We start from the raw sequence: 12,984 nt of genomic DNA on the forward strand, positions 1-12,984 counted from the left end.
TGACCATAATTAACCTTGGTCGGTTGGTTGAGGATTTTCTTCTACTTAACCGTTTTATTATTTCCCCCACCGGTTCTATTTCTTCATCCGGTTTCGATTCTTCTTCCGATTCCGATTCTTCTTCCGGTTCCGACTCTTCTTCCGGTTCCTCTTCGGGAACTTGTGAATCAGTCCACGAATCATTCCAATTTACATTTGACTCTTCATTATTATTAGGTGAGTCAATGGGACTTGTTCTAGAGGTAGACATCTATCACATAATATTAAACGCGTTAAGAGATTAATATATCACATAATATTCACATGTTAAAAATATATAGTTTCCAACAAAATTTGTTAAGCAATCATTTTTCAAGTAAACACGGTCGAAGTCCAGACTCACTAATGCATCCTAACAAACTCGATAAGACACACTAATGCAAAATTCTGGTTCTCTAAGACCAACGCTCGGATACCAACTGAAATGTCCCGTTCTTATTGATTAAAAACGTTCCATATTAATTGATTTCGTTGCGAGGTTTTGACCTCTATATGAGACGTTTTTCAAAGACTGCATTCATTTTTAAAACAAACCATAACCTTTATTTCATAAATAAAGGTTTAAAAAGCTTTACGTAGATTATCAAATAATGATAATCTAAAATATCATGTTTACACACGACCATTACATAATGGTTTACAATACAAATATGTTACATCGAAATCAGTTTCTTGAATGCAGTTTTTACACAATATCATACAAACATGGACTCCAAATCTTGTCCTTATTTTAGTATGCAACAGCGGAAGCTCTTAGTATTCACCTGAGAATAAACATGCTTTGAACGTCAACAAAAATGTTGGTGAGTTATAGGTTTAACCTATATATATCAAATCATAATAATAGACCACAAGATTTCATATTTCAATACACATCCCATACATAGAGATAAAAATCATTCATATGGTGAACACCTGGTAACCGACATTAACAAGATGCATATATAAGAATATCCCCATCATTCCGAGACACCCTTCGGATATGATATAAATTTCGAAGTACTAAAGCATCCGGTACTTTGGATGGGGTTTGTTAGGCCCAATAGATCTATCTTTAGGATTCGCGTCAATTAGGGTGTCTGTTCCCTAATTCTTAGATTACCAGACTTAATAAAAAGGGGCATATTCGATTTCGATAATTCAACCATAGAATGTAGTTTCACGTACTTGTGTCTATTTTGTAAATCATTTATAAAACCTGCATGTATTCTCTTCCCAAAAATATTAGATTTTAAAAGTGGGACTATAACTCACTTTCACAGATTTTTACTTCGTCGGGAAGTAAGACTTGGCCACTGGTTGATTCACGAACCTATAACAATATATACATATATATCAAAGTATGTTCAAAATATATTTACAACACTTTTAATATATTTTGATGTTTTAAGTTTATTAAGTCAGATGTCCTCGTTAGTAACCTACAACTAGTTGTCTACAGTTAGATGTACAGAAATAAATCGATAAATATTATCTTGAATCAATCCACGACCCAGTGTATACGTATCTCAGTATTGATCACAACTCAAACTATATATATTTTGGAATCAACCTCAACCCTGTATAGCTAACTCCAACATTCACATATAGAGTGTCTATGGTTGTTCCGAAATATATATAGATGTGTCGACATGATAGGTCGAAACATTGTATACGTGTCTATGGTATCTCAAGATTACATAATATACAATACAAGTTGATTAAGTTATGGTTGGAATAGATTTGTTACCAATTTTCACGTAGCTAAAATGAGAAAAATTATCCAATCTTGTTTTACCCATAACTTCTTCATTTTAAATCCGTTTTGAGTGAATCAAATTGCTATGGTTTCATATTGAACTCTATTTTATGAATCTAAACAGAAAATGTATAGGTTTATAGTCGGAAAAATAAGTTACAAGTCGTTTTTGTAAAGGTAGTCATTTCAGTCGAAAGAACGACGTCTAGATGACCATTTTAGAAAACATACTTCCACTTTGAGTTTAACCATAATTTTTGGATATAGTTTCATATTCATAATAAAAATAATTTTCTCAGAATAACAACTTTTAAATCAAAGTTTATCATAGTTTTTAATTAACTAACCCAAAACAGCCCGCGGTGTTACTACGACGGCGTAAATCCGGTTTTACGGTGTTTTTCGTGTTTCCAGGTTTTAAATCATTAAGTTAGCATATCATATAGATATAGAACATGTGTTTAGTTGATTTTAAAAGTCAAGTTAGAAGGATTAACTTTTGTTTGCGAACAAGTTTAGAATTAACTAAACTATGTTCTAGTGATTACAAGTTTAAACCTTCGAATAAGATAGCTTTATATGTATGAATTGAATGATGTTATGAACATCATTACTACCTTAAGTTCCTTGGATAAACCTACTGGAAAAGTGAAAAATGGATCTAGCTTCAACGGATCCTTGGATGGCTCGAAGTTCTTGAAGCAGAATCATGACACGAAAACAAGTTCAAGTAAGATCATCACTTGAAATAAGATTGTTATAGTTATAGAAATTGAACCAAAATTTGAATATGATTATTACCTTGTATTAGAATGATAACCTACTGTAAGAAACAAAGATTTCTTGAGGTTGGATGATCACCTTACAAGATTGGAAGTGAGCTAGCAAACTTGAAAGTATTCTTGATTTTATGTAACTAGAACTTGTAGAATATATGAAGAACACTTAGAACTTGAAGATAGAACTTGAGAGAGATCAATTAGATGAAGAAAATTGAAGAATGAAAGTGTTTGTAGGTGTTTTTGGTTGTTGGTGTATGGATTAGATATAAAGGATATGTAATTTTGTTTTCATGTAAATAAGTCATGAATGATTACTCATATTTTTGTAATTTTATGAGATATTTCATGCTAGTTGCCAAATGATGGTTCCCACATGTGTTAGGTGACTCACATGGGCTGCTAAGAGCTGATCATTGGAGTGTATATACCAATAGTACATACATCTAAAAGCTGTGTATTGTACGAGTACGAATACGGGTGCATACGAGTAGAATTGTTGATGAAACTGAACGAGGATGTAATTGTAAGCATTTTTGTTAAGTAGAAGTATTTTGATAAGTGTATTGAAGTCTTTAAAAAGTGTATAAATACATATTAAAACACTACATGTATATACATTTTAACTGAGTCGTTAAGTCATCGTTAGTCGTTACATGTAAGTGTTGTTTTGAAACCTTTAGGTTAACGATCTTGTTAAATGTTGTTAACCCAATGTTTATAATATCAAATGAGATTTTAAATTATTATATTATCATGATATTATCATGTATGTATATCTCTTAATATGATATATATACATTAAATGTCTTTACAACGATAATCGTTACATATATGTTTCGTTTAAAAATCATTAAGTTAGTAGTCTTGTTTTTACATATGTAGTTCATTGTTAATATACTTAATGATATGTTTACTTATCATAGTATCATGTTAACTATATATATATCCATATATATGTCATCATATAGTTTTTACAAGTTTTAACGTTCGTGAATCACCGGTCAACTTGGGTGGTCAATTGTCTATATGAAACATATTTCAATTAATCAAGTCTTAACAAGTTTGATTGCTTAACATGTTGGAAACATTTAATCATGTAAATATCAATCTCAATTAATATATATAAACATGGAAAAGTTCGGGTCACTACATAGTGTGTCAACAAGATACTAGAAGTAATCTAGCTTTAGGAGGGCGGAGTGTTGCCGATTGATTTTTACCCTTGGGAAATAATCCCTGCAGACCCGGTTCACAAGTGTAGAAACTTGTGGGGTGGCTTAATCAATCTGTCATCCGTAGAACATAAAAGTGCTAGCCGGATGACTTCTAGTGAGAGATAGTAGAGAGAGAAAGAGAAGTGAAGTCTCAGCTCTCAAAATTGTCAGAATATCTGAACTGTGTAAAATGACGACCCAAGGGGTCTATTTATAGTGTTAGATCCACCAGATTGCTCGGGGACACGTGTCAGATGATGATACGTTCTGTTACTTGTGATCCGAAATTTACGCTGCAGGTGGCGTTCTCCGGCCAGGGCTTACGTGCTAGGCGGCCTTCAGGGCTTACGCATGATGGAGCAGCCTGTACAGCGGAGAACGCTGGACGGACAACTCCACAGAACTATTGTTTCTAGCCTTCCTGATGCTACTTTTATGCCACCATTACGCCTTTTATGCGTGTATATGACAGGATACACCATTAAATACTATATGATGTTTTAAAACAAGTTTTGCATTCATGAAAAGGTAACGTTTTTACCAACGTCAAATGTTTTACAAAAGATAACGTGCTTCTATGAATAGAAAGCATTAACATAAGTAGGTGACACAAAGGTCATTACAACGCCATTGTTCAAAAATAACATAAGTTGTGAATGCAAAAGAAAAGTTCCATGCTTGAGACATCTCTAAACAATGCAGTGAATAACACCATTGTCTAACAAAGCGAGTCTTGTCTAACAAAGCGAGTCTGTAACAGCAAGTCTATAACACCAAGACTATAACAGCAAGTCTAACAGCGGAAGCAACAACGTCTAAGCACCTGAGAAATACATGCTTTAAAATGTCAACACGAATGTTGGTGAGCTATAGTTTGATTGTAATTAGCAATGTAATGTAGACCACGAGATTTCGTATCCAAAACAGCATATAGTATTATACCGTGTAATGTACCTGTTGTTGATGATCCGTACATGATGGTTTTGTACGGGGCGTCACATCAATGAAGTTAGAACGGCGTCTGAAAGAAAAAATTGTAAGTTTGTGCAAAGAAGAGCAGACATGCTTAATAGTTTCATAAAAGATAACTGTTTATTAGATGTTCCTTTGTGTGGTCGTATCTTCACTAGGCTCAGTGACGATTGTTGAAAGATTAGCAAAATCGACAGGTTCATAATCTACGAAAAATTTAAAGCATTATTGGTGGAATATTGCGACAGTTGTTCTCGATAAAAATCATTCGGATCATTGTCCTATTATGCTAAAAAATGGGGATCTAGATTACGACCCTAAACCGGTTAAAGTATTCGATTAATGGTTAGTTCAAAAGGAATCCGAAGAAATTATAAAAAAGGCATGGGACATAAAAGTAACGAGTTCTAGACCGGATTATATCTTCAGAGATAAAATGAAGAATGTCAAATGGGAACTCAAAAAATGGCACTCACTTTCACATCAGAAGATTGATTTTGAAATAGGAAACATTGAACACTCAATTAGAGAGTTGGAACTGAAGGCTGAAAAGGATAATTTAACAGAGGCTGAAATCACAACAACAACAACAAAAACAATACCCAATCCCACGAATGTAGGGTAAGGGGGAGGTGGAGTGTAGACAATCATTCCTCGAACCCTAGATTAGAAGGAAGTCACTACTCCACTCGCGGGTATAGAACTCGTGACTAGATAAGATCATCCCTCCCTCTACTCGAGAGCCAAGAGATTGCTTCCTAAAGGACCTCCGGCCAGAAAATGCTCCTGAAAACGAAATAGTGCGGGCATACTTACCTGTAAGAGTTAAGAGCAGAAAAAGCAACCATACAAAGTATCCATAAGAGAAAACACATATAGCAGTAATGCACAACAGTATGACAAATAGCATGGATAATATAATGTAGAGAAATATGTAAAACCAAGTAGACTTGCAAACAATCAAAAAGCACCGCCACAATCCCCCCACACCTATACCCACCCCCACCCACCCACCCAAAATATATATGCATATAAATATCTATAAATACACCCACACACACCTAAGCATGTATAAATAACTATACCTACACATATATACATATAGAGACATTCATAGGTATATATACATAGATACAGATACAGGCATACATTTATAAACTTAGATACATGCACTTAGATACATACATACATATATACAGATACAAACATATACACATGAACCTATATATAACCTAAAAAAAACATAGATACAGAGGCATATACACTTATACATATAAACATAAGTACAAAAACCTATACGTAGAAAGAAGCAAAGCCGGTATGTTAAAACAAAAATCACTTGTAAAGTGGGGACTCGAAGGGGACGAAAATAACAAGTATTTCCATTCAGTTATCCGAAGAAGACAACATCAAAACAATATTCATGGCATTAGCATTGCTGGTAATTGGACGGAAAAACCAGCCGAAGTAAAAAATGAAGCTTTCTCTCATTTTAAAAAGCAATTTGAGGTGTCTCCTGTCTCAGATTTCAAAATAAATAATTGGCAAGATAAAACAATCTCAAAAATGGTGGCCGATAGTTTAGAGCTTGAATATAACGAATCTGATGTTTTAGATGCCATAAACGATTGTGCTTCAGATAAGGCTCCGGGACCGGATGGATTTAACATCAATTTCTATATAAAAAAATCTGGTCTTTAATCAAGACCGAATTGTTAGAAGCGATCAAATGGTTTTGGAAAACTGATGAAATCTCAGATGGATGTAATTCTTCATTTATCTCGCTCATCCCTAAAGTCAAAAATCCACCGAATTTCGGACACTTCCGGCCTATTAGTTTGATAGGAAGCTACTATAAAATCATCTAAAAAATTCTTGCAAATATATTAAAAAAGATAGTTCCATGGTTAATCGGAGAAGAACAAAGCGCGTTTATGGAAGGTAGATATATCTTAGACGGAGTTCTTATTGCACTTGAAACAGTGGAATACTTAAAAGCAAAAAAAAAAAAAATCAAAAAACTTTATTTTCAAAGTAGATTTCGAAAAAGCTTTCGATTGTATTGATTGGAATTACCTCTCGCATATCATGAAACTTATGGGTTTTCAACCAAAATAGGTAAAATGGATAATATCTTTCCTCACATCTACTTCAATTTCGGTCCTTGTTAACGGCTCTCCAACTCAACAATTTAATCCTAAAAGGGGAGTTAGACAAGGGGATCCTCTCTCTCATTTTCTTTTCATAATTGCCACTGAAAGTTTTAATTGTTTGTTTAATGAAGCGTCAAAAGAAAATCTCATCAAGGGTTTATCAGTGGGTAATAACAACATCAAAGTCTCTCACCTACAATATGCGAATGATACGATATTTTTTGGTGAATGGGATCAAGTAACGGTCAAAAACTCCTTAAAGATTCTCAAATGCTTCGGGGATCTTTCGGGTTTAAGAATTAATTTACGTAAAAGCTACGTGTACGGTATAGGTAATTCAAAGGATGAACTTGAATCATTAGCAAAATGGCTAGGATGTCAGGAAGGAACCCTCCCTTTCACTTATCTCGGGCTCCCCATCGGTGCAAAATTGAAAGAACAAAAAGCATGGCGTCGAGTTATAGAAAAATTTGACGAAAGACTCTCAAATTGTCATGCTTGAACCATCTCATATGAAGGACGTTTAAAACTTATCAAGTCGGTACTTTCTAGTCTTCCTCTTTGTTATTTTTCCTTTTCATAGCCTCGACCCCAATTTTACAAGAACTCGAAGGTTTAAGGACTTTCTAGTCTTCCTCTTTACTATTTTTCCTTTTCATAGCCTCGACCCCAACTTTACAAGAACTCGAAGGTTTAAGGAATTTGTTTTTGGGTGGGTCTTCAGATCATAATAACATGGCATGGGTTAAGTGGGATACTATTTCATTACCTTATTTGTTGGGTGGTTTAAATGTAGGTTTAAAAAAAAACAAAAATTATGCACTCCTTGGTAAATGGTGGTGGTGGTGGAGATTCTTTAATGAACAAAGCTCTTTTTGGGTCCGAATCATTAAAAGTATATATGGACATTCTGAAGGGTTAAATGAATCGGGTAATTTCCTCTCATCCACTGATAATAGACCCTGGTGTAATATTATTCGTATCGGCAACACCCTAAATGAGTCCGGGTGTAATTTTTCTAATTCGTTCGTTAAGATTGTTGGACACGCAAAAGATACTAGTTTCTGGTTAGATAGATGGTTGGGAGCCGAAGCAGTAAAAGACAAATATCAAAGACTTTTTCGTTTAGAAGTGGATAAAGATGTACGGATAATTAATAGAGTGACTTGGAACTCTTCAGGAGCAAACTTTTCATGGAATTGGATTGTTCTGCCAAGAGGCCGTAATGCTTCTGATCTTGTTAATCTTTGTATGAAATCTCAAATTTTGTCTCAACACGAAAAGAGATGGTCGAATGGAGATGATTTTTGGACAAAAATGGAAAATTCTCAACAAAGGCTCTAAACAATATCATTGATCAATGCTCGATACCATCGCCTCCACAAAGTATACCAACGCAATTGAACAAAATGACCCCCCAAAAAATCGGGATTTTCATCTGGAGAACTGAAATGAACAAAATACCGGTTAGAATCGAGTTAGACAAACGTGGAATTGATCTACATTCGGTAAGATGCCCCGTGTGTAACGTTGATATAGAATCGGTACAACATTTTTAATCGAATGCAATTATGCCAAAGAAGTATGGGAGCTTGTTTATAAATGGTGGAATATTAACCTTCACAACAATCCTTCTGTTGCGGATGTTTTTAATCTTAATCATTCTGCTCTCTCTTCTAAAATAGTGTAAACAATTTTGGCAAACCATTTCTTGGATCACCGGTTATATGATATGGAAAAACCGTAACGATAGAGTATTCAGAAAAAGCCCTCTTACTCATGCTTGTTTAGTAGATGAAATCCAAATTAAGGGATTTGAATAGATCTCAAACCGTTGGAGAAAGGGACATATTGCGTGGCACACATTGCTTGCAAATCCAAAATCTTATGATTGCTCGGTTGCCACAAAAACCGAAATAGGTTGACTGCAAGTCAAATTATGATCGAAATGGTAGATATTTGGGTTTATACTGATCAAATATAGATGTATACTCGGGATTTAAATTGATAATTAGGTTTGAGGATCAAATGAGTTGGTTAAGGGTTACTTTGTCGCTCCGTAAGGTAATACTGTAACTCATATCCTTCTCGGCTTAATTTCAAGTGTGTCTTCCTCCTGATTATCATTTTATGCTCTTTAGTATTTCTCGTGTTGTATTGTGTATACTGCTTCGATTCTGCCATGTAATTATGGTTTATGATTAATAATATCTTTTTGCTTTTATAAAAAAAACAGTATTATTATATTTGCGGTATATCACAAAAGATAAAAAAAAAAAATATACAAAAAATAAATAATGAAGCCCTTTTTAATCACCTTTTGTTTGTGCGTATAGACCAAGAAAGAAAAAGTCCATTTGAATTCTATTATAAATCAAAATAAGTCTACTAAATATTTACGATTCAACTGTCCATTAACACTTTATATTCAATTAAACTATGTTTTTAAAAATTATAGATTATATAATTATACATCAACAATATATAATATTTTGTGTATAAGTGCTAAAATGTGTAACCTCGTAGCTTGTATATAAGCGGTAGTATATATTTATGTTATGACATTCACATTAAGTCAACACAAGTTCACGGAGTACTATTTCTGTTGCTACAGGTCTAATAGCAGCTTCTTTCTTTGAAAAAGATAAAGTTATTACTTAAAAATATTGATACATGCACGTGCATATACATTTCTCCAATCATAACTGTTTGTTGAAGATATTTATGGAAGTAGTCTCCCTGTCGTCGGGTGGAATATGACTGTCTAAATTCTATCTCCCCATACACTCCAACTAGTGAGATTGAGTACCGTTGTTATTGATTTGATATTGGAATTGCCATGAGTGGTACCTTTCTTTGCAATGTGAGCCCAAACTTTTCATCCATATCTATATCTTGCACTTTCATATTTTTTTCAAGCTTCCAATTAAATTTATGAATCAACGATCCTAATATTATATGTAACATTCTATGACCCATATTCAATCCGGGACAAATCCTTCTCCCAGCACCAAAGGGAATAAGATTGTAATCTTGACCTTTGTAGTCAATCTTGACATCTAAAAACCTTTCCGGTATGAACATTTTCGGATCCGACCAAATGTTTGGGTCTTGCCCCATCGCCCAAACATTACAAATAATTTCGGCATTTTTAGGCACAATGAAGCCTTGAACCTCTACATTTTGTGTGGCAAGATGAGGGATTAGAAAAGGGGCAGGTGGATGGAGTCGAAGAGTTTCTTTTATAACACCTTGTAGGTAAGGGAGTCGCGAGATATCCATTTCTTGTATATTTTTGTCGTCCTTGAGTTTCATGATTTCAAATTGAGTTTTTTCCATTTTCGTTTTGTTACGAATAAGTTCAGTCATCGCCCATTCTATTGTGCCAGTTGAAGTATCGGTTCCAGCAATAAATAAAGCCTGCAATATTTTGTTTATCAATCAATTATAAGGTCAGTATTGTCAACTAAAGGTACTTCATTAAAATCACTAATTTGTGTAATGTGTAATACTTATATGGTAGAATCAAACCAAATTAGACTCAATTTTCTTACCAAGCTCAGCTATGAAATACGGAGTAAACCAATTTCATACGGAAGAAACCAATAGAAACAGTTTGGTTGTGCTTAATTTATTTGAGATTTCTAGCCATTGCTCTTCGCACATTTGAAATCAAGGGTGCTGAATTTTGCTTAAATTATCATAAAATTTTGAATTCTAAAACATTTTGTTTATTAAGCTCAGACTAACATATTGGATTACAAACCCTTTAATCTTCGATTCCAACCCTTCGGATAAAAAAGGCATCGGTTAATGCAACAGGGTTTATTCATCCTTCATTCTCTTCCGAGCTTTCGGTTAATACCTAAATGAGAGACATCACAATTACTTTGTCGCTAAGCTATAGCACTGTAGTTGTTTTATCTCCCAGCTTGTTTTCAAGTGAGGTCATATCGAAAGCAAAGTTGGGAGTCTAGGGTGTTTCCCTGTAATGCTCACCGAGATTCCATAGTTTAGGGTTATACTTGTATTTTTCGTGTCATTTTTCCTTCTTATTAGCATTGTATCTTCTTCTTTATAATTAATAAAATTTATTGATCTTTCAAAAAAAAATATTTTGAAAATTACTTTAACAAGCAATACTACTATCATGGTATCGATTATAAAATAAGAAAAAAAAAGAACTATCATATTATCTAGTGATGGTTGTGGAAAGAGTTGGAAATGATCATAAACGATCTGAAAAGGTCAAAAATGGTTAAGAGATAATTCAGTGAAGACACGTACATCTTAGTAAAAATACTTACTTTCAAAATAAACAAAGAAAATCTTATTACTTTGCATGTCTATTAATGACATGGGCGCATTCAGCTACAATCCCCCCGTGAAATCACTAGACACCACTAGTTCAAAAGTTTTTATTAGAAAATATCTTTTAAATTGTACATGATACCATTAAATTAATCCAGGATCCTACATATTTTTTAAATTTATAGTTTTTCTTGTTAATTGTATTAAACAACATTAAATTAACTACAACTTGGATGCATATATTTTCTAGTTTTTCAAAGGTAACTACCAATAAAATAGCATTTATATGATTATTACTAAAAAAATGTTTTGTGACTCCGTAGAATTATAATTCTGGAATCGTCACTTATTTATTAATGCAATACCAAAATAAGTAACTTACCATAAACAAATGTCTCATGTCATTTCGACTGAATTGGGATTCACTTTCCTGGTTAAGGTCGAGTAGCAAGTCCAAAACGTCTTTGTTCGCCGATAAATTCACAATGTCATCTGAGGATGAACTACTTGATCTTATTTGCAACCTTTGATCGATAAGTCTATCGAAAATATCCATTAACTTCTTCCCATAAACATTTCCTTTACGCAATAATCCTTGTGGATCGAACGGCTTAAGTATTGGAAAAAAGTCTGCTAAATTCGGCTTCCCACCAATTTCAAGTAACCCCGATACCGCCTCCTTAAATTCTTGTGATGACACAGAATCATATTGTGCGAGATCTATAGAAAAAATATAGTTGGAGAGAATATTAAGTGCCGTCGTAAACACAACTGCTCCAATGTTCACTGCCTTCTTATTTATACAACAATGATTAACATGATCAAGTAGTTCTTGTACCTAGAATTATAGTAAATATATAATATGTTAAATAGATGAAAAACAACTCTACTAAAAAAAAAGAATTAATGAGTTTTCTATGGTTAAGGAGAACACATATATAATCAAAAACTCAAAAGTAAACTCACCTTTTTCTGACGTAGATCTTCGCTAGCGTCTAGACGTTGTACGGACAATATATGTTCTCTAGTTATTTTTCGTAGTTTTCGCCATTGATCTCCAACCGGCAACCAAACCATCGAGTATTTATCATGGCCCACCACTTGTCCAGTATCAGGGACGGATCGGCTAGAAAACGCTAGATCATGAGTGTGAAAGAATTGTTTTGCGATATCAGGTGATGAAACAACTATAGTTGTTTTGGTTCCAAGTTTAAGTGACATCAAAGGGCCATAACGTTTAGAGAGTGTGGCAAGAGAGATGTGAGGTTTGACTCCGATACTTAATAGATTTCCGATGATCGGATAAGGGTAGGGTCCTGGCGGTAACCGCGAGATACGACGACCGGAAATAGTAGCGACGTAGATGAATGTTAAAAGGAGAGAAAACAAGAGACACAAAGTTGGGTAGTCCATTATTGCCATGTGTGTGGTGATCAGAGTGTTTGTTGGGATTTTATATATGGCCATTGGCCACTAGCATTTTAACCCGAGCTTTTTAACCAGTAGGGATATATATATATATATATATATATATATATATATATATATATATATATATATATATATATATATATATATATATATATATATATATATGGAGATGATCCAGTGAGAACTCAATTGGTGTGAGAACCCCGAGAACTTCAAATACACTGAAATTCGAGCAAAAACACACGCGGGCGAGCAAAAAAAGGTAATTCAAACAAAAACTTGGAGGGCGAACAAAAAAGAAGGGAATTCGAAAAAAAAAAACACGCGGCCGAACAAAAAAATAA

The 12,984-nt window shown here is 33.9% G+C and overlaps 1 protein-coding gene across 1 annotated transcript; it reads right to left on the reverse strand.

The window, feature by feature from the left end:
• Positions 1-9,409: 9,409 nt before the first annotated feature.
• LOC139873985 (cytochrome P450 76T24-like) lies at positions 9,410-12,683 on the reverse strand. The gene is made up of 3 exons (XM_071861641.1): positions 12,176-12,683; positions 11,592-12,047; positions 9,410-10,318 (listed from the first exon to the last, which is right to left on the reverse strand). Exons 1-3 carry the CDS (start codon positions 12,674-12,676, stop codon positions 9,713-9,715), a joined length of 1,563 nt encoding a protein of 520 aa, XP_071717742.1. The 5' UTR covers positions 12,677-12,683; the 3' UTR covers positions 9,410-9,712.
• Positions 12,684-12,984: the final 301 nt, after the last annotated feature.

This window comes from Rutidosis leptorrhynchoides, chromosome 1 (genome assembly GCF_046630445.1).
Source record: "Rutidosis leptorrhynchoides isolate AG116_Rl617_1_P2 chromosome 1, CSIRO_AGI_Rlap_v1, whole genome shotgun sequence".
Classification (NCBI taxonomy): Eukaryota; Viridiplantae; Streptophyta; class Magnoliopsida; order Asterales; family Asteraceae; genus Rutidosis; species Rutidosis leptorrhynchoides.